This window comes from Coloeus monedula, assembly GCF_965178545.1.
Source record: "Coloeus monedula genome assembly, chromosome: Z".
NCBI lineage: Eukaryota > Metazoa > Chordata > Aves > Passeriformes > Corvidae > Coloeus > Coloeus monedula.
The window spans coordinates 1,954,080-1,966,517 of record NC_138822.1 but is presented as its reverse complement, the minus strand read 5'-3'; the positions used below and the strand labels follow the sequence as shown (position 1 = coordinate 1,966,517).

Here is a 12,438-nt window from a genome sequence, read left to right as displayed (position 1 = left end):
AAGAAGCATTCTCTGCTAAAAAGTGGTTACACTTGTAAAATGCTAATGACAAAATTATTTATAAAGAGATTCTAAAGTTGACTCTGAAATGTTTCGTTCAAAAGCTGCCTGAAAGTGTGGACCCTTAGTGATTCCCCACCAGATCAATCTTTTCAGAGAAACAGACTATTCATTTAGACTCCAAAATATTTGGAAGGAAGGTCTGGAGACCTGGTGTTTATTAATTCACGAAAGACTTTTTAATAATTAGCAGCGCTCAGTTCCCAGAGGCCCACTTAGGCTGTGGAACCCAGCTCCCCTGCACTCCTTAAAGAGAAAAGTCCCTTCAAGCTATCCATGAAAGCTTCCAAAGCAGGCTCCTGCTCTGACTGGTCACTGATTGAGTCCTTCTCTCTCTCTGTTGAACAAGGAGAACACAGAAAGAGTTTTGCCTCCCAGGAACCTTCACATTCTGGGGTGCCCCAACATTGCTACTGGCAGTAAACGATGGCAACAAATTAGCACATTCTGGTAAAACCAAGATTTTTGAACCCTCTGCAGACACTGACATTGCCCCTTACTGTTTTGGCGTCTCAATATTGAATATTTTAAGTCATTCCTTTCCTTAAAAGTATTTACTACTCGTTATTTGCTACTATTTGCTCAAATGTTGGGCTTTCCAGGCTTCCTTTGTCTGATTACCCTAAACAGTCATTTTTCTCTCCTGTTCTCATAAATGTACTCTTACATTTTTCTGTGTTTTCTTCTTTATAGAGTCACAGAATCCCAGAATGGTTTGGGTGGGAAGGGACATCAAAGCCCATCCAGTGCCACCCCTGCCATGGGCAGGGACACCTCCCACTGTCCCAGGCTGCTCCAAGCCCCTTTTCAGCGTGGCCTGGGACACATATCCAAACCCCAATGTCCATCTTTCAAAGTCATCATCTAGGACCAGCTGACTTCTTAAGCTCATTTGTTTTTGTTTCTCTTCTCCTGATTAATTTCTTATGTTCCACAGCACATCTGTTCTCCTGCCCAGACCCACATCCCATCCAACATGAGTTTGCTCAGGGGGACTCGGCTTCCCAAAAACCCAGCACTGGATCTTCAGCATTTGATCAGCCAGAGATTCTTTGTTTCTTCACATTCTCTTTTTAGTTTGTTTTTTTTTCTGTGAAACCATATCAGTCATCTGCTTGTGGAGTTCAGCACTCATCTCACTTTACTGCAATATTTTTACTCTTAGCCTCTCTTGCCTGATTTAACAGACAATATTAAAAATGCCGACTGCTTCACAGCCATTTGTTGTTTGAAATAAATCTCCCTTTTTTTTTTTTTTTTTTTTTTAACTTTTACTGGCTCTCCACATTGCTGGAGGACACAGAAAGGAACCTCAGTTATACTCTCAAATTTCAAGAAAATATCAGTTTTGATAGGGAGTTCAACTCCTTCATTCTGCCTCTGAAATTAAATTATTAGGTCAATTTACTTTTGTTATTGCGTTTTCTTTCTTGATCATTTTAATCCAGGACATCTGGCCCAAATCTGTTACATTCAGTGTTGGGTTCTGGTTCAAAAAGAACTGATCACAGACATGCTGACTCACATGGAAACCACTTGAAAGCTCAGATTTTATTAGGCTTTAAGACTCCTGCCTTGCCTTTTTAAAAGTATTGCACTAAGATTATAAAATAAAGAACTCAAAAAAAACCAAAAAAAATTCAAGAAATGAGAAAGTTTGAGCTTTTGAGGTAGACAAAGAAGGAAAGGCATAAAGTGAGAAGGAATTTCAGGAGGAAATCTGAATGATAGCAAATGTTTTAAGAGACTTACTAAACCATGGGCTCATGAACTGAGAAGGAAATGGGAAGGCACTTGGGGAATCAGCCTTGTATTCTGATTATTGGGAGCACATGGGAACACTTTTTACCTAGAGATCATTCCTAGAGTAGACTAGCTGGGATTTTTTGGGGCCATGTATGACACTCAGCACAATGGAGAAAGGTGTGAGATTATTCCACGTTGTGCCATTAGGTGGTATCAACAATAAGTAAAAAAATAAACCAGAAATTAAAAAAGGAATTTATTGATTTAGAACTCGGAGAAGTGAAATTACTGCCCATGGTGTCAGCACACAGTGGGAGAACCACGGTTGGAGCTGCACCATTTTGCTTTGGTGTGTTGCAAAACCTGAGTGGAAACAGAAATTGTTCTAATTATGTTCTCCTCTGGGTTTGTTTGTTTGTTTGTTTTTGTTTGGGTGCTTTTATTTGTTTGGTTGTTGGTTTTTTTTTAATTTTAAACTGTTCTGTTTAGGTTGACCTGCTCATCCCTACAAAGATCACTGGAATCATCACCCAAGGAGCTAAAGATTTTGGCCACGTCCAGTTTGTGGGGTCCTACAAGCTCGCTTACAGCAACGATGGGGAGCACTGGAAAATATACCAGGACGAGAAGCAGAAGAAGGACAAGGTAAAGCAAAGAGAAAAATCAGTATTTTGGTTGATTATTTATAAGACTGCAGATTATTTCCTGGGGTTCCACATGCATGGGATCCCACGTATTGGAGTCAAGGTGAATAAAAGAGTCAGATAACACAATGACACTCAGAGTGCAGTAATATCACACCTATCAGTGCCATGCACCTGATTTAATGCTATTAAATATGGGGCATAAAACTTTACAGTTCTCCATTAATCAGAACTGTTTCTTCATTTAACCCTAGAGCAGAAGGTGTATAAGTAGCAGTGTATTTGTATATTCAAAAAAAGTTTCAGTGCATTTTTTGGTACATATAGACTATTTTCAGTGATTTTCTGTCAAGCACATCCTTGTTACCCAGCCATTTTGGACAGGTTTTCTTTTTCTGGAAATTAATGGCTAGGGTTTCAAATACCCAGTGAAAATATTATTTTTATTACACTATAAAATGAATAAGAAACATTTAAAAAGTTTCACAACTTCCTCTGCAAATGTTTAATAAGAGGCATAGGGAAAGTATAGGGTTGCTGATTGATTTTCCTGGAAGCATTTAACTTTTCTCTCGTTATTCATTATACCTTTCCTCTAAACTGTATAACACTTTTATACTGCAAATACCCGAATTTCATAATAACATCCATTAAGAAAAAATTTTACAGCATATGCATCGCTTAGGGATATGTTAAGCAAGATGACAAAATGTGAATTATTTATTAAATGTCCTGTTGGGGTTATGTCTGATTGAAACAAAAGATGAATTTATTGAAATACCAGATGGCTGATGCGTCTGATAACATCTCAAATCTGGGTATTCAGGGCGATAAATGTTCAGACTTCCACTTATATTTCTTAGTATACATAAAAATTCTTGGGGAAAAAAACCCCAACATATTCTTCACATAAGTCAATTAAATTAATTTTCTTTCAAACAGTGAGAAAACTTTTGATGTGCATCGACATGTGTTGTATGAGTACAGGGTGACCTCATAGTGAGGGGTTGGACAACTGCATCTCCCACATCACACTGATTTTAAATGATTGATAAAATGCCATCGATTAGGGGAATGTGTCCTAAATTACTGGATTAAGTATGTGCATGACTGCATGTCTGTGTCTGCATTGCCAGGCCCTGCTATCCAGAGATGACACTGTGAAGTCCCGCTCCTGAAACCCAAATTTCAGCTCACTGTGGCTTTAACCCAAACTGACATATTTTTTTCTAAAGGATTTTAGATAGGGAAAACAATCAGTTGGTTTAGCCACCTGGCTCGGAAGGTTCTGATACCAATGATTATGGATGTGTTTGGTATTACTGGCTGTCAGATAAAGCTTGGAAACAAACAACTCGCCTTCCGCAGGCATACCACAAATGCATTCAATTTAAGTGACAGATAGTGGCTTCAGTACTTTGTACACATCCTATTTTAAATCCCTGGCATTTAAAATAAAAGTTAAAAATGAAAAGTTCTGCTGTGCAAGAAATGTCCAAGCCAAACTTGTGCTGTGAACTATTGCATTCATTGTGCTGTAAAGGAGAATGTGGGTTAGAGTCCCTGGTGATAACACAGTCACAGCAAATCTAAAAGAAAATGCACTCTTAAAGTACTGCTCCAGTCTACATTTGTTTGTACCTTTGGCCAAAGCAATTAAATTGGTTTTGCTTTCTTCATCGTTAATTGCTACACATGTATTCCATTAGGAACAATGGAAAACTCTTAATCATTTTCTCATTTAAACACATCACACCCCATATTAATTAATGTCCCTGAGAATAAAATAGATGCATATTATTATGATTCTTTAGCAAGTCAAGACCAAATAAAAGCAGAAAAAGATCAAATGGACTTCACTGGAAATTAGAAGTTAGGATTTCTGAATCTACATTTGTACAAAATAAGCAAACAAGTTCACTTGACTCGAGTCTAGGCCTCAGCCTTTGATACACAAACATCAACCTAAAATATCTGTTGGGTTTTCTTTTCCCATATCACAAACATCCAGAAAAGTCAAAAGTCTGAGGACAGAATCTGACTTGCCAAAATCAGTGAACGTGGCAAAATTTTATAGGAGGTAGGACTGGAAAGGGTCTCAAGACAGCACTTAGGTAGGCACCTTTTGACCTACAAAGGCACTGTGGTCCTCTCCTCCTATGCCCTCTGAGGGCTTCTGAACATAAAATAGGATTCAAGAACCCCCAAGCCCCTTCTTGTCACCTTGGAGTAGGTGCAGACAGTTAAATTTCAGAGCTAAGGCTTAATTCATTCACATGTCCTTCACCTCAGACAAGGCTGTACCATCCTCCATCAAATTATTATTTAATATGTTCAAAGAAACAGATAGTGATGAAAATTCTACAGTATAAACAGTCAGCCCCTGTGTTTAGAAAGGTGGCTTTTTCCCCTTGCTGAAATACATCCACCCTGTCCTCAGAGGACACAAAAGACTGATTTTATCTTCCTTTTTTTTGTTTCCATTGGAGTACTTCAACCTATTTCTTGTCAGATTCCATCATCCATTTCATTACTGAAAATACATAAATTCCTTCAGCCAGAGGACTGGCATGTCACCCAGAAAACCCATTTTGACACCAAACCCTCCTCACTACTCCAGCTGGGTGCATGCAGTGTGCCTCCCGTGGGGTTTGCCCACTGGATAGAAAACCTGGCCTGCATGCACTGGGACAGAAATGTAAATAAAAACAAAACCACAAGGAGAAAAAGCAATGCTGTACCTCATCCATGAGGAGCAGGAGAGGAACAGCACCACTGGTCCTGTCTGATATTACCACCTTTGCACAGGATCCACTACAATTTCTTTATCTTAAGGTAAGATAAAAGATTTGTTCCCAAATGCAAGCACACTGTTAAGTAAACCAAGTGTCCGCAGCAAAGTGAAACTTGTGTGAAATTTTGCAGTTGTTTTCAGGAGATGCAGAAGGGAGGTTAAAGGTAGATACTAACAAATGTCAACAGCAGCAAGCATAAATTATTCATATTTTAACCCCATTAATTCTACTTATTAACTGGATAACTTGATTTATTTTATGAAGAACACATAGATTTCTTATTTCTTCTGCAGGTGATTTATTCACCCTATACTCATCCTGTGATCCTGTTTAACCACCAAAAGAATTTAGGAGAAAGGTGGCACAAAAACATTTAGGGGAGAGGAAGAAAAGATGACAGGAAAAAAAAACTTTTAAAGTCACAGGCACAAAAATTATGGAGAGGTTGGTATGCTGGTAGCAATGATTTGTGGGTGAATATTGTGACTTTATAATGCATTTAGGCAAGAGCTGAGAACTTAATCCCATCTGGTGCTTAGCAACTCACTGTTGATCTGTTTACAGGATGAGTCTTGACTTATCAGCAGATCTCACTGAATTCCTGGGGCTATTCACTTATCCCTCTTCATCATTTTTTGAAGTTCATTTACAAAGGAGAAAGTGACTGATCTCTTGTATCGTGTTGTATGCAATGCTTTATATTTTATTTACATATTTGTATAAATACATAAAATATCATATCTTGCACACTGTGTGCAGCCTGTAAATTTGGTCAATCCTTAACACAGTAGAGGTTCAGAGGAGAAGGAAATAGGGGGTTCAGTCTTTGCACCATTTCAAATGGAAAAGCTGTTCCAAGAGCAGTGTCTCCTGCAGCTCCTGCTTGGCTTCTGTTATTTTAATGGCCACTCATTTCATTTCACATCTGTGCTGAATTCCTGCGAGTGCAGACTAAAAGTTACAGGAGGAGAAATTAAAAAAAACCCCATGTCTGTAGAAAATGGAGCCTTTCTCATTCATTTTAAATAGTTTGAATGAGTTGCCTGGAAAAATATGAAAGCTTTGCCTGTTGCCTTCAAGAAGCAAAATAAATTGCATTGCAGGCTGGCACATAGAAAGAAAATATATTTTAGAAACAGGACCAGAGCTAATAGCTATCTTGTTTTTCTCAACTAGAGGTCAGTAGCTCACTGTGCCTCCAAAGCTGAGGATGTCCAAACCAAATCTGACCTTTTTCCTTCTTTTTTTTTTTTTTTTAATCACATTCCACATGTGATTTATAAATTGCACAGCCTGCTGTAGGTAACTCAAGGCCAGCTGCAGTGTCAAATGGCATTTCAGAGGCTGTTTTTTGCAGGAAGATGAGAACATTTGAAAGTAGCCTAAAGGAGTCTGGCAGTCTGCAGCACTGCCAGTCATCATCAGCCATCAGCAGTGCCATTAACTGTGGGTAAACGACATCCAGTATGCAAATGGCCACTGGGTTTGTGCACAAAATGATGAACTAGTTATAATTTATACTTTTCTGAGTGAACAGTCTATTGCCAGGGTGAGAGGAGATAGGAACCTACTTTTTGAAGAATAGTTATAGTATGTCAGGTTAAAAAGCTTTCTGCTAGATTTGCTGATGTTTTTTCTGATGATGTTTAATTAATATCATATCTGGTTTACACTGATAGGTTCAATTCCTACATATAATCTACATGTTTGGCACAGGTAATGCATTTGTTTGAGTAATATTACTTACATTATTACTAGTGGATTGTCTGTAATAATAGTTGTAATTGGTAATCTAAGCGATTTTTTTATCTGCACTGGTTTAAATTATGAGTGACTTCCACTGCTTTGAGCTGAATTATCATGATTTGTCTCAGATGAAGATCTAGCTGTGCTCGTTTCAGGTGTGCACGAACATCTCTCCCTCACACCAAAATCTGGGGATGTGGACAAAGTGGGCAAAAGACAAAATGCTCAAATTAACAACCTACCTTGAACTTCTCTATGCATTTCTGGAGGGAGTCTGGTCTTCAAAATATGTCTCTTTTTGGCTTTGAACCTCCTATAAACCATGCACAGTGGACTACCATTTTTGTATTATCAACATGTAGATAAGATGGGAAAGATAGTATGAGAATGTGAGAGTATGCTTCATAAGTTTTTATTCTGAACCTGAAGAAATAATAAAGCCATGTAATAGATATTGGTGGATATGATATTTATGAACTTTATGTACAGTAACTGAGAGAAAGAATGTCTTTTCCTCCTCTTATTCACTCCAAAAATGCATGTGCCCACAAACACATGCATGTGCCACCTTCATTTTTCTGAATATTGAGATTCGCTGCACTGAAGCAAACTGGAGCCATGACTGGATATTCTTTATAAAATATTTTTCCTATAATATGGGCAGGATTAACTGCTCCATGAAATAACATTTTTAAAATATTCTTCTCACTGTGAAAAACGTTGTTAAGGTACAGCAGAAAACATTCCTTTCCCCAAGCTGCTAATCTTCAGGTATTTCTCCTAAATTACTCCGTCTTAAAACTTAGGACAGTTTTCTTTTTAAAATTCTAATCAACTTACATTGTCGTCATCTGGATTTTCTGCTAATGCCATAAAACACTTTGTTTATCTTGAAAACTCCCACTGAATGTTTCAGGTCAAGACATTCAAATTGCTTGCTGGACACAAGCATCAACAAGAATTCTCTGTATTTCAGAAATCTTTTCAGCAGAGAATATCAGTACCTATTTTCTGGGCTTTCACCTTTTTTTTTTTCCATGAAGCAATTATGAATTAGGTTATCATATTTAAAAGTACAGCAGCATGCATTTTCTGGCTCTTTCTTTTAACATCAGCTGCAAGAGACTGAGCTACAGAGGAGCTACACATAGGTGTGAAGGGTCTGCATGTGCAAAGTTGATAGAGCTGCTGAGTAAATATTCCAGCAAGTTACACCTTTTGAGTATTCAGACTGACATAAATAGATACAGACACTGTAAAATCTGTAATGTTCTACAGCAGGGTGGTCAAAAGGCAGGAGCTTGTTGGCCCACTTGTACCAAAAAAAAAAAAAAGCCACCTTGTAATGTGGCAGTCACTGATTTTGGGGAGGGTGAAGCTCCGTGGGAAGGAAGGAGGATCCTGTAGCAGAGGACCAGAAAACTGGAGAAGTAGGTTTGTTATTTTTCCCTACTGCCCTTTCCCAGCTCTGCCTTTTTTTTTTTTTTTTTTTTCCTCCCTGTCCATGTCCTCAATAACCCCAGCCTTTTTCCCCCTCACAATTTATCAGATCTTTAGCAGTGGTTAAAGGCTGTGGAAGCTGTGCCACAATTATGCCTCAATTATGTGTTGAAAGGGGATCTGTGACCTTTAGATGGCTGGGGATGACCCTGCTATCATTGCTTGTCCCCTCCTGGCCCTGCTGAGGGGACACTGCAGTATTGCATGCTATCGATTTTCCCCATGCCACTTACGGTTTTATAGACATCTACAGTATTTCCTCTCAGGCTGGAGAGACTTATCTGTTTAATAACTCCCAAAAAAACCTTCTTCTTGCTGCTTCTTTCTCTGTGTTTGCTGTTTGGGATGAGGTAGGAGCAGACCTGCAGCCACCCAGAGCTCAAGGTGAAGGTGTGCACTGGCTGTGCATACTGACACGTTGATAATTTATATTCTGGTCTTTATTTCTTGAGCACAAATCACCCTTGGGTTATTTTGTCATTGGGAATTTATATTTTTTTACATAGAGCATAATACTGTAATTCCAACATCAGCCTCTCATATCATAAAAAATAGTGGCAGTCTTCAGAGGTATCCTGAAAAAAACTGCCCAGAAACAAATGTGAGCAGTGGTCATTGAGAGGCACCATCTTTTCAAGAGTTTTTAGTTGCATAAGTGGTTTATTTATTATTGATTTTGGACATGAAGCAACAAGCAGGTAAAGAAAAATTACTTATAGCTACAGAAATAGCTTCTTTTTTCTGCTGATAAGTCATGTTTTGTCCATAGTCCTCCCTGCTCTTTTCAAATGCCTTGACTCCATTAGTGAATTGAGGCTGAAGGAAAATGAGGAGTGTCAGAGAATATGGTTTTTCCCATAAGAAATTTGCCATGGGGCCACAGACAAAGAACAGTAAATTTCTGTTAGAATGTTATATTTCATGCAAGTCATACTTGTGGATGGTGACAAAGCTTACCTCACTTTCTCATAAATTTATTTCCCTAAAATATTTCTTCTGATCTGGCATATTTAGTTAATCTCTTGAAACTAGATCTTGAATTTTGAGGGAAGGTGTATTTTGTATTTGCATAAAATAACCTCCGAAAGAAATGACTTAGATTTCAAGTGATAATGAAATCACACGAGTTAAAAATAAAATTTAATTCTTGTTTTCCTGCTGTAAGTAAATGACATAATCCTCCCTCCTTCAGCTGTATTTGTTGCTGGTTTTGCATCACATAATTTTATTTATTTTGCATATCTATATGCAGATATGAACACTGGGGCTGTAGAAAGGTTCTGGTAAACAACATTTTTTGTTCTAAGCCTTCATTTAAATGTTATCTTTGAAATGCATCATCCATAGGAAGAATGAAACAGAGAATAAAATAATTTTTCAGTAGGTCTGCAGCGAGGGCTGTCTTCAGTTCTGCATTGCTCAGCACCTAGCCTGGTGAAAAATATCAATAGGTATTTTGCATGCATGTGCAAGAAATCAAATTAAAAAAAAAAAAAAAAAAAAAAAACACTTTTAGGCTTTCCTAGCTGCATTTTGTGTTTTGGGAGGTGCCATTGTAATTTTGATAATTAATTTACTGCCTGTTATTTTTTGCTACAAATGAAACTGGACTTGAGGTGCAAAACTTGTTAGCCCAAGCTCCTGCTGATTTATGTATCAACACTGTACTCAGGCAGCAAACAATTTTGCCTGTGGTAAATAATTTTGGGTTTTTTTCCTTAGACTCACAAATCTGATGTTTCTGTGGTCATTCTCTCTGTCACTTTACCCATCCATCAGAACTCCCACATCCTTTCATGCTCCCACTTCTGTGTTGGTGTGATGGCAAGGGAGAAGGGGAATTCACCCCTTCCATGCAAAAGAGCATCACCTGGGGAGGGCACAGATTTTGTTTGACGTGCTGAAAAGACAGCACTGGAGAGAAGCTTCCAAAATCCAAAGAGTGCAGCATGGAGACCAAAAAGCTCTGTGAAGATGTCACAAAGGAACCAGAGTCAGGGCTAAAATGTTAGATCAGTCACCTCAGACTTCAAACTCTGATATTTTCCCAAGAACTTCCAGGAAACTTGTAATTCTGCATTAATTCAGTCATATAAGCACATCTCCAGGAGGTCCATATTCTTCTCTGCATGATGCAAATGATAGTCATTCATTTCAAGTCGAAAAGCCATCAGGTTCAGTTTTTACAAATGAGAAGTGAATTGGCTGACATTTTAAGGGAATGAACATTTCCCATAAAAACTGAAAATAACCCAAGGGGATAATCTGATCATTTTGCCAAATTTGGTGCTGTGGCCTTTTGAATTTAAATAATGGCTGGCAGGGGAAAAATCTGGCACTGATTTATCGTAGGTAGGAGTTTGATAACTCACTTTTGTGTAGGTTAACCAATACAGGTGGAAATAAGATCATAACATGCGCTGTACTATTCCAGGATGTTTTACTTTTATCACAGCCTGATGCCCTTAATTCATCTGCTGACTTTTGTTTGACATGAGAAGATAATATCCTTGATAATCACGAACTTTATGAGGGCTTATACAGTTGCACCCCAGCTGCATTCATAAGTGATACAATAAAAATTCTTATCTTTAATTATTAATGTTATTTTCTCAGAAACAGTAACAGGATCTCGTGGGATTTATTTGAGGTGGTACAAATGCCAAGTAAAAAGACATTTGATTTTTAAAATGTTAATGATTTTTGTGTAAATTTCAGAGCGTGGCCCTGGCAGAACAGCAGGTGAAGCTCTGAGGAGAAGGTTCTACCTGCACCAGGGCTGAGTGTGTCATGGCATGCCATGAAATCACAAGGTCTTAGCAAAGGCAGGGGCTCATGGAATCACAGGTTTGGGTTGAAGGGACTCCAAAGCTCCTGTTGTTTCACCCCTGCCATGGGCAGGGACACCTCCCACTGTCCCAGGCTGCTCCCAGCCCCAATGTCCAGCCTGGCCTTGGACACTGCCAGGGATCCAGGGGCAACCACAGCCTCCCGGGAAACAATTCCTTCCTCAGACCTAACCCAAACCTTCTCTTTGCGAGTTCCGACCTCAAGCCGCGTGTCCCGATGACAAAAACTCATCGCGGACCCAGCGCCACCAGAGTCCCACCGCAGCCTGGGCGGTCTTAAAACCATCTCGTTGCTTCCCTGCAGGTGTTCCAGGGGAACTTCGACAACGACACGCACCGCAAGAACGTCATCGACCCGCCGATCTACGCCCGGCACGTGCGCATCCTGCCCTGGTCCTGGTACGGCCGCATCACCCTGCGGTCCGAGCTGCTGGGCTGCGCGGCCGAGGACTGAGCCCACCCCGCGCCGCCCGCGCTCCCGCTGTAGAAGAAGCTGTGCAAAAAGCCTGTAGGATGCTGAGTGGGGTTTTTCCATGAAGCAGTGCTCGCTCATTTTATGGTAGGCCGCTAGCTGTCTTTCGCCAGGAGGTCTAAGCCTGCCCTTTAAAACGATCCAATCCGATTTTGCCCTTGAGATCTGTTGGTGTTGTCCCTTCTGCTGTGGAATTATTCTCCTAGGTTTTTTTTCTCCTTTGAGTTGTTCACCACCAGTTGAAATGAGTTAAGGGAAAAGAGAGGAAAAAAAAAAAAACACAAAGAGCAGCATCCTTTTTACAAGGGAAGAGAAATAGCACGAGGAAGCTCATTTGCAGCTTCAGGAACATTGGGCTGACGAGTTCTCCATAAATCATACCGTCATCTTACTTGCAAAAAGTGATACTGCAGCTTTTAGCAATAAGTCTACTTGGGGATGACTGCATTATAGTAATTGTGCCTATCAAACACTGTCAGTACTTATGACACATATTTTGGGAGACACTCCGTGGTACTGTAAAACACAGTACTTGTGATGTTACAGGCGACCTTTCTCCTCTTTCATCCAGACAGCAGAGTCCACACACCTGGAGGGTTTCCCTAACTTGCCCCATTTTCCTTCTC

General features: G+C 39.5%; 1 protein-coding gene across 1 annotated transcript in view; it reads left to right on the top strand.

The window, feature by feature from the left end:
* EDIL3 (EGF like repeats and discoidin domains 3) overlaps window positions 1-11,794 on the top strand; it is a gene marked incomplete at both ends in the record, with an annotated part of 230,553 nt that extends 218,759 nt beyond the window's left edge. The window contains 2 exons of the mRNA XM_082301980.1: window positions 2,296-2,451; window positions 11,645-11,794. Of these exons, the coding sequence (XP_082158106.1) occupies window positions 2,296-2,451; window positions 11,645-11,794 (306 nt within the window). The remainder of the gene's footprint in view (window positions 1-2,295; window positions 2,452-11,644) is intronic.
* Window positions 11,795-12,438: the final 644 nt, after the last annotated feature.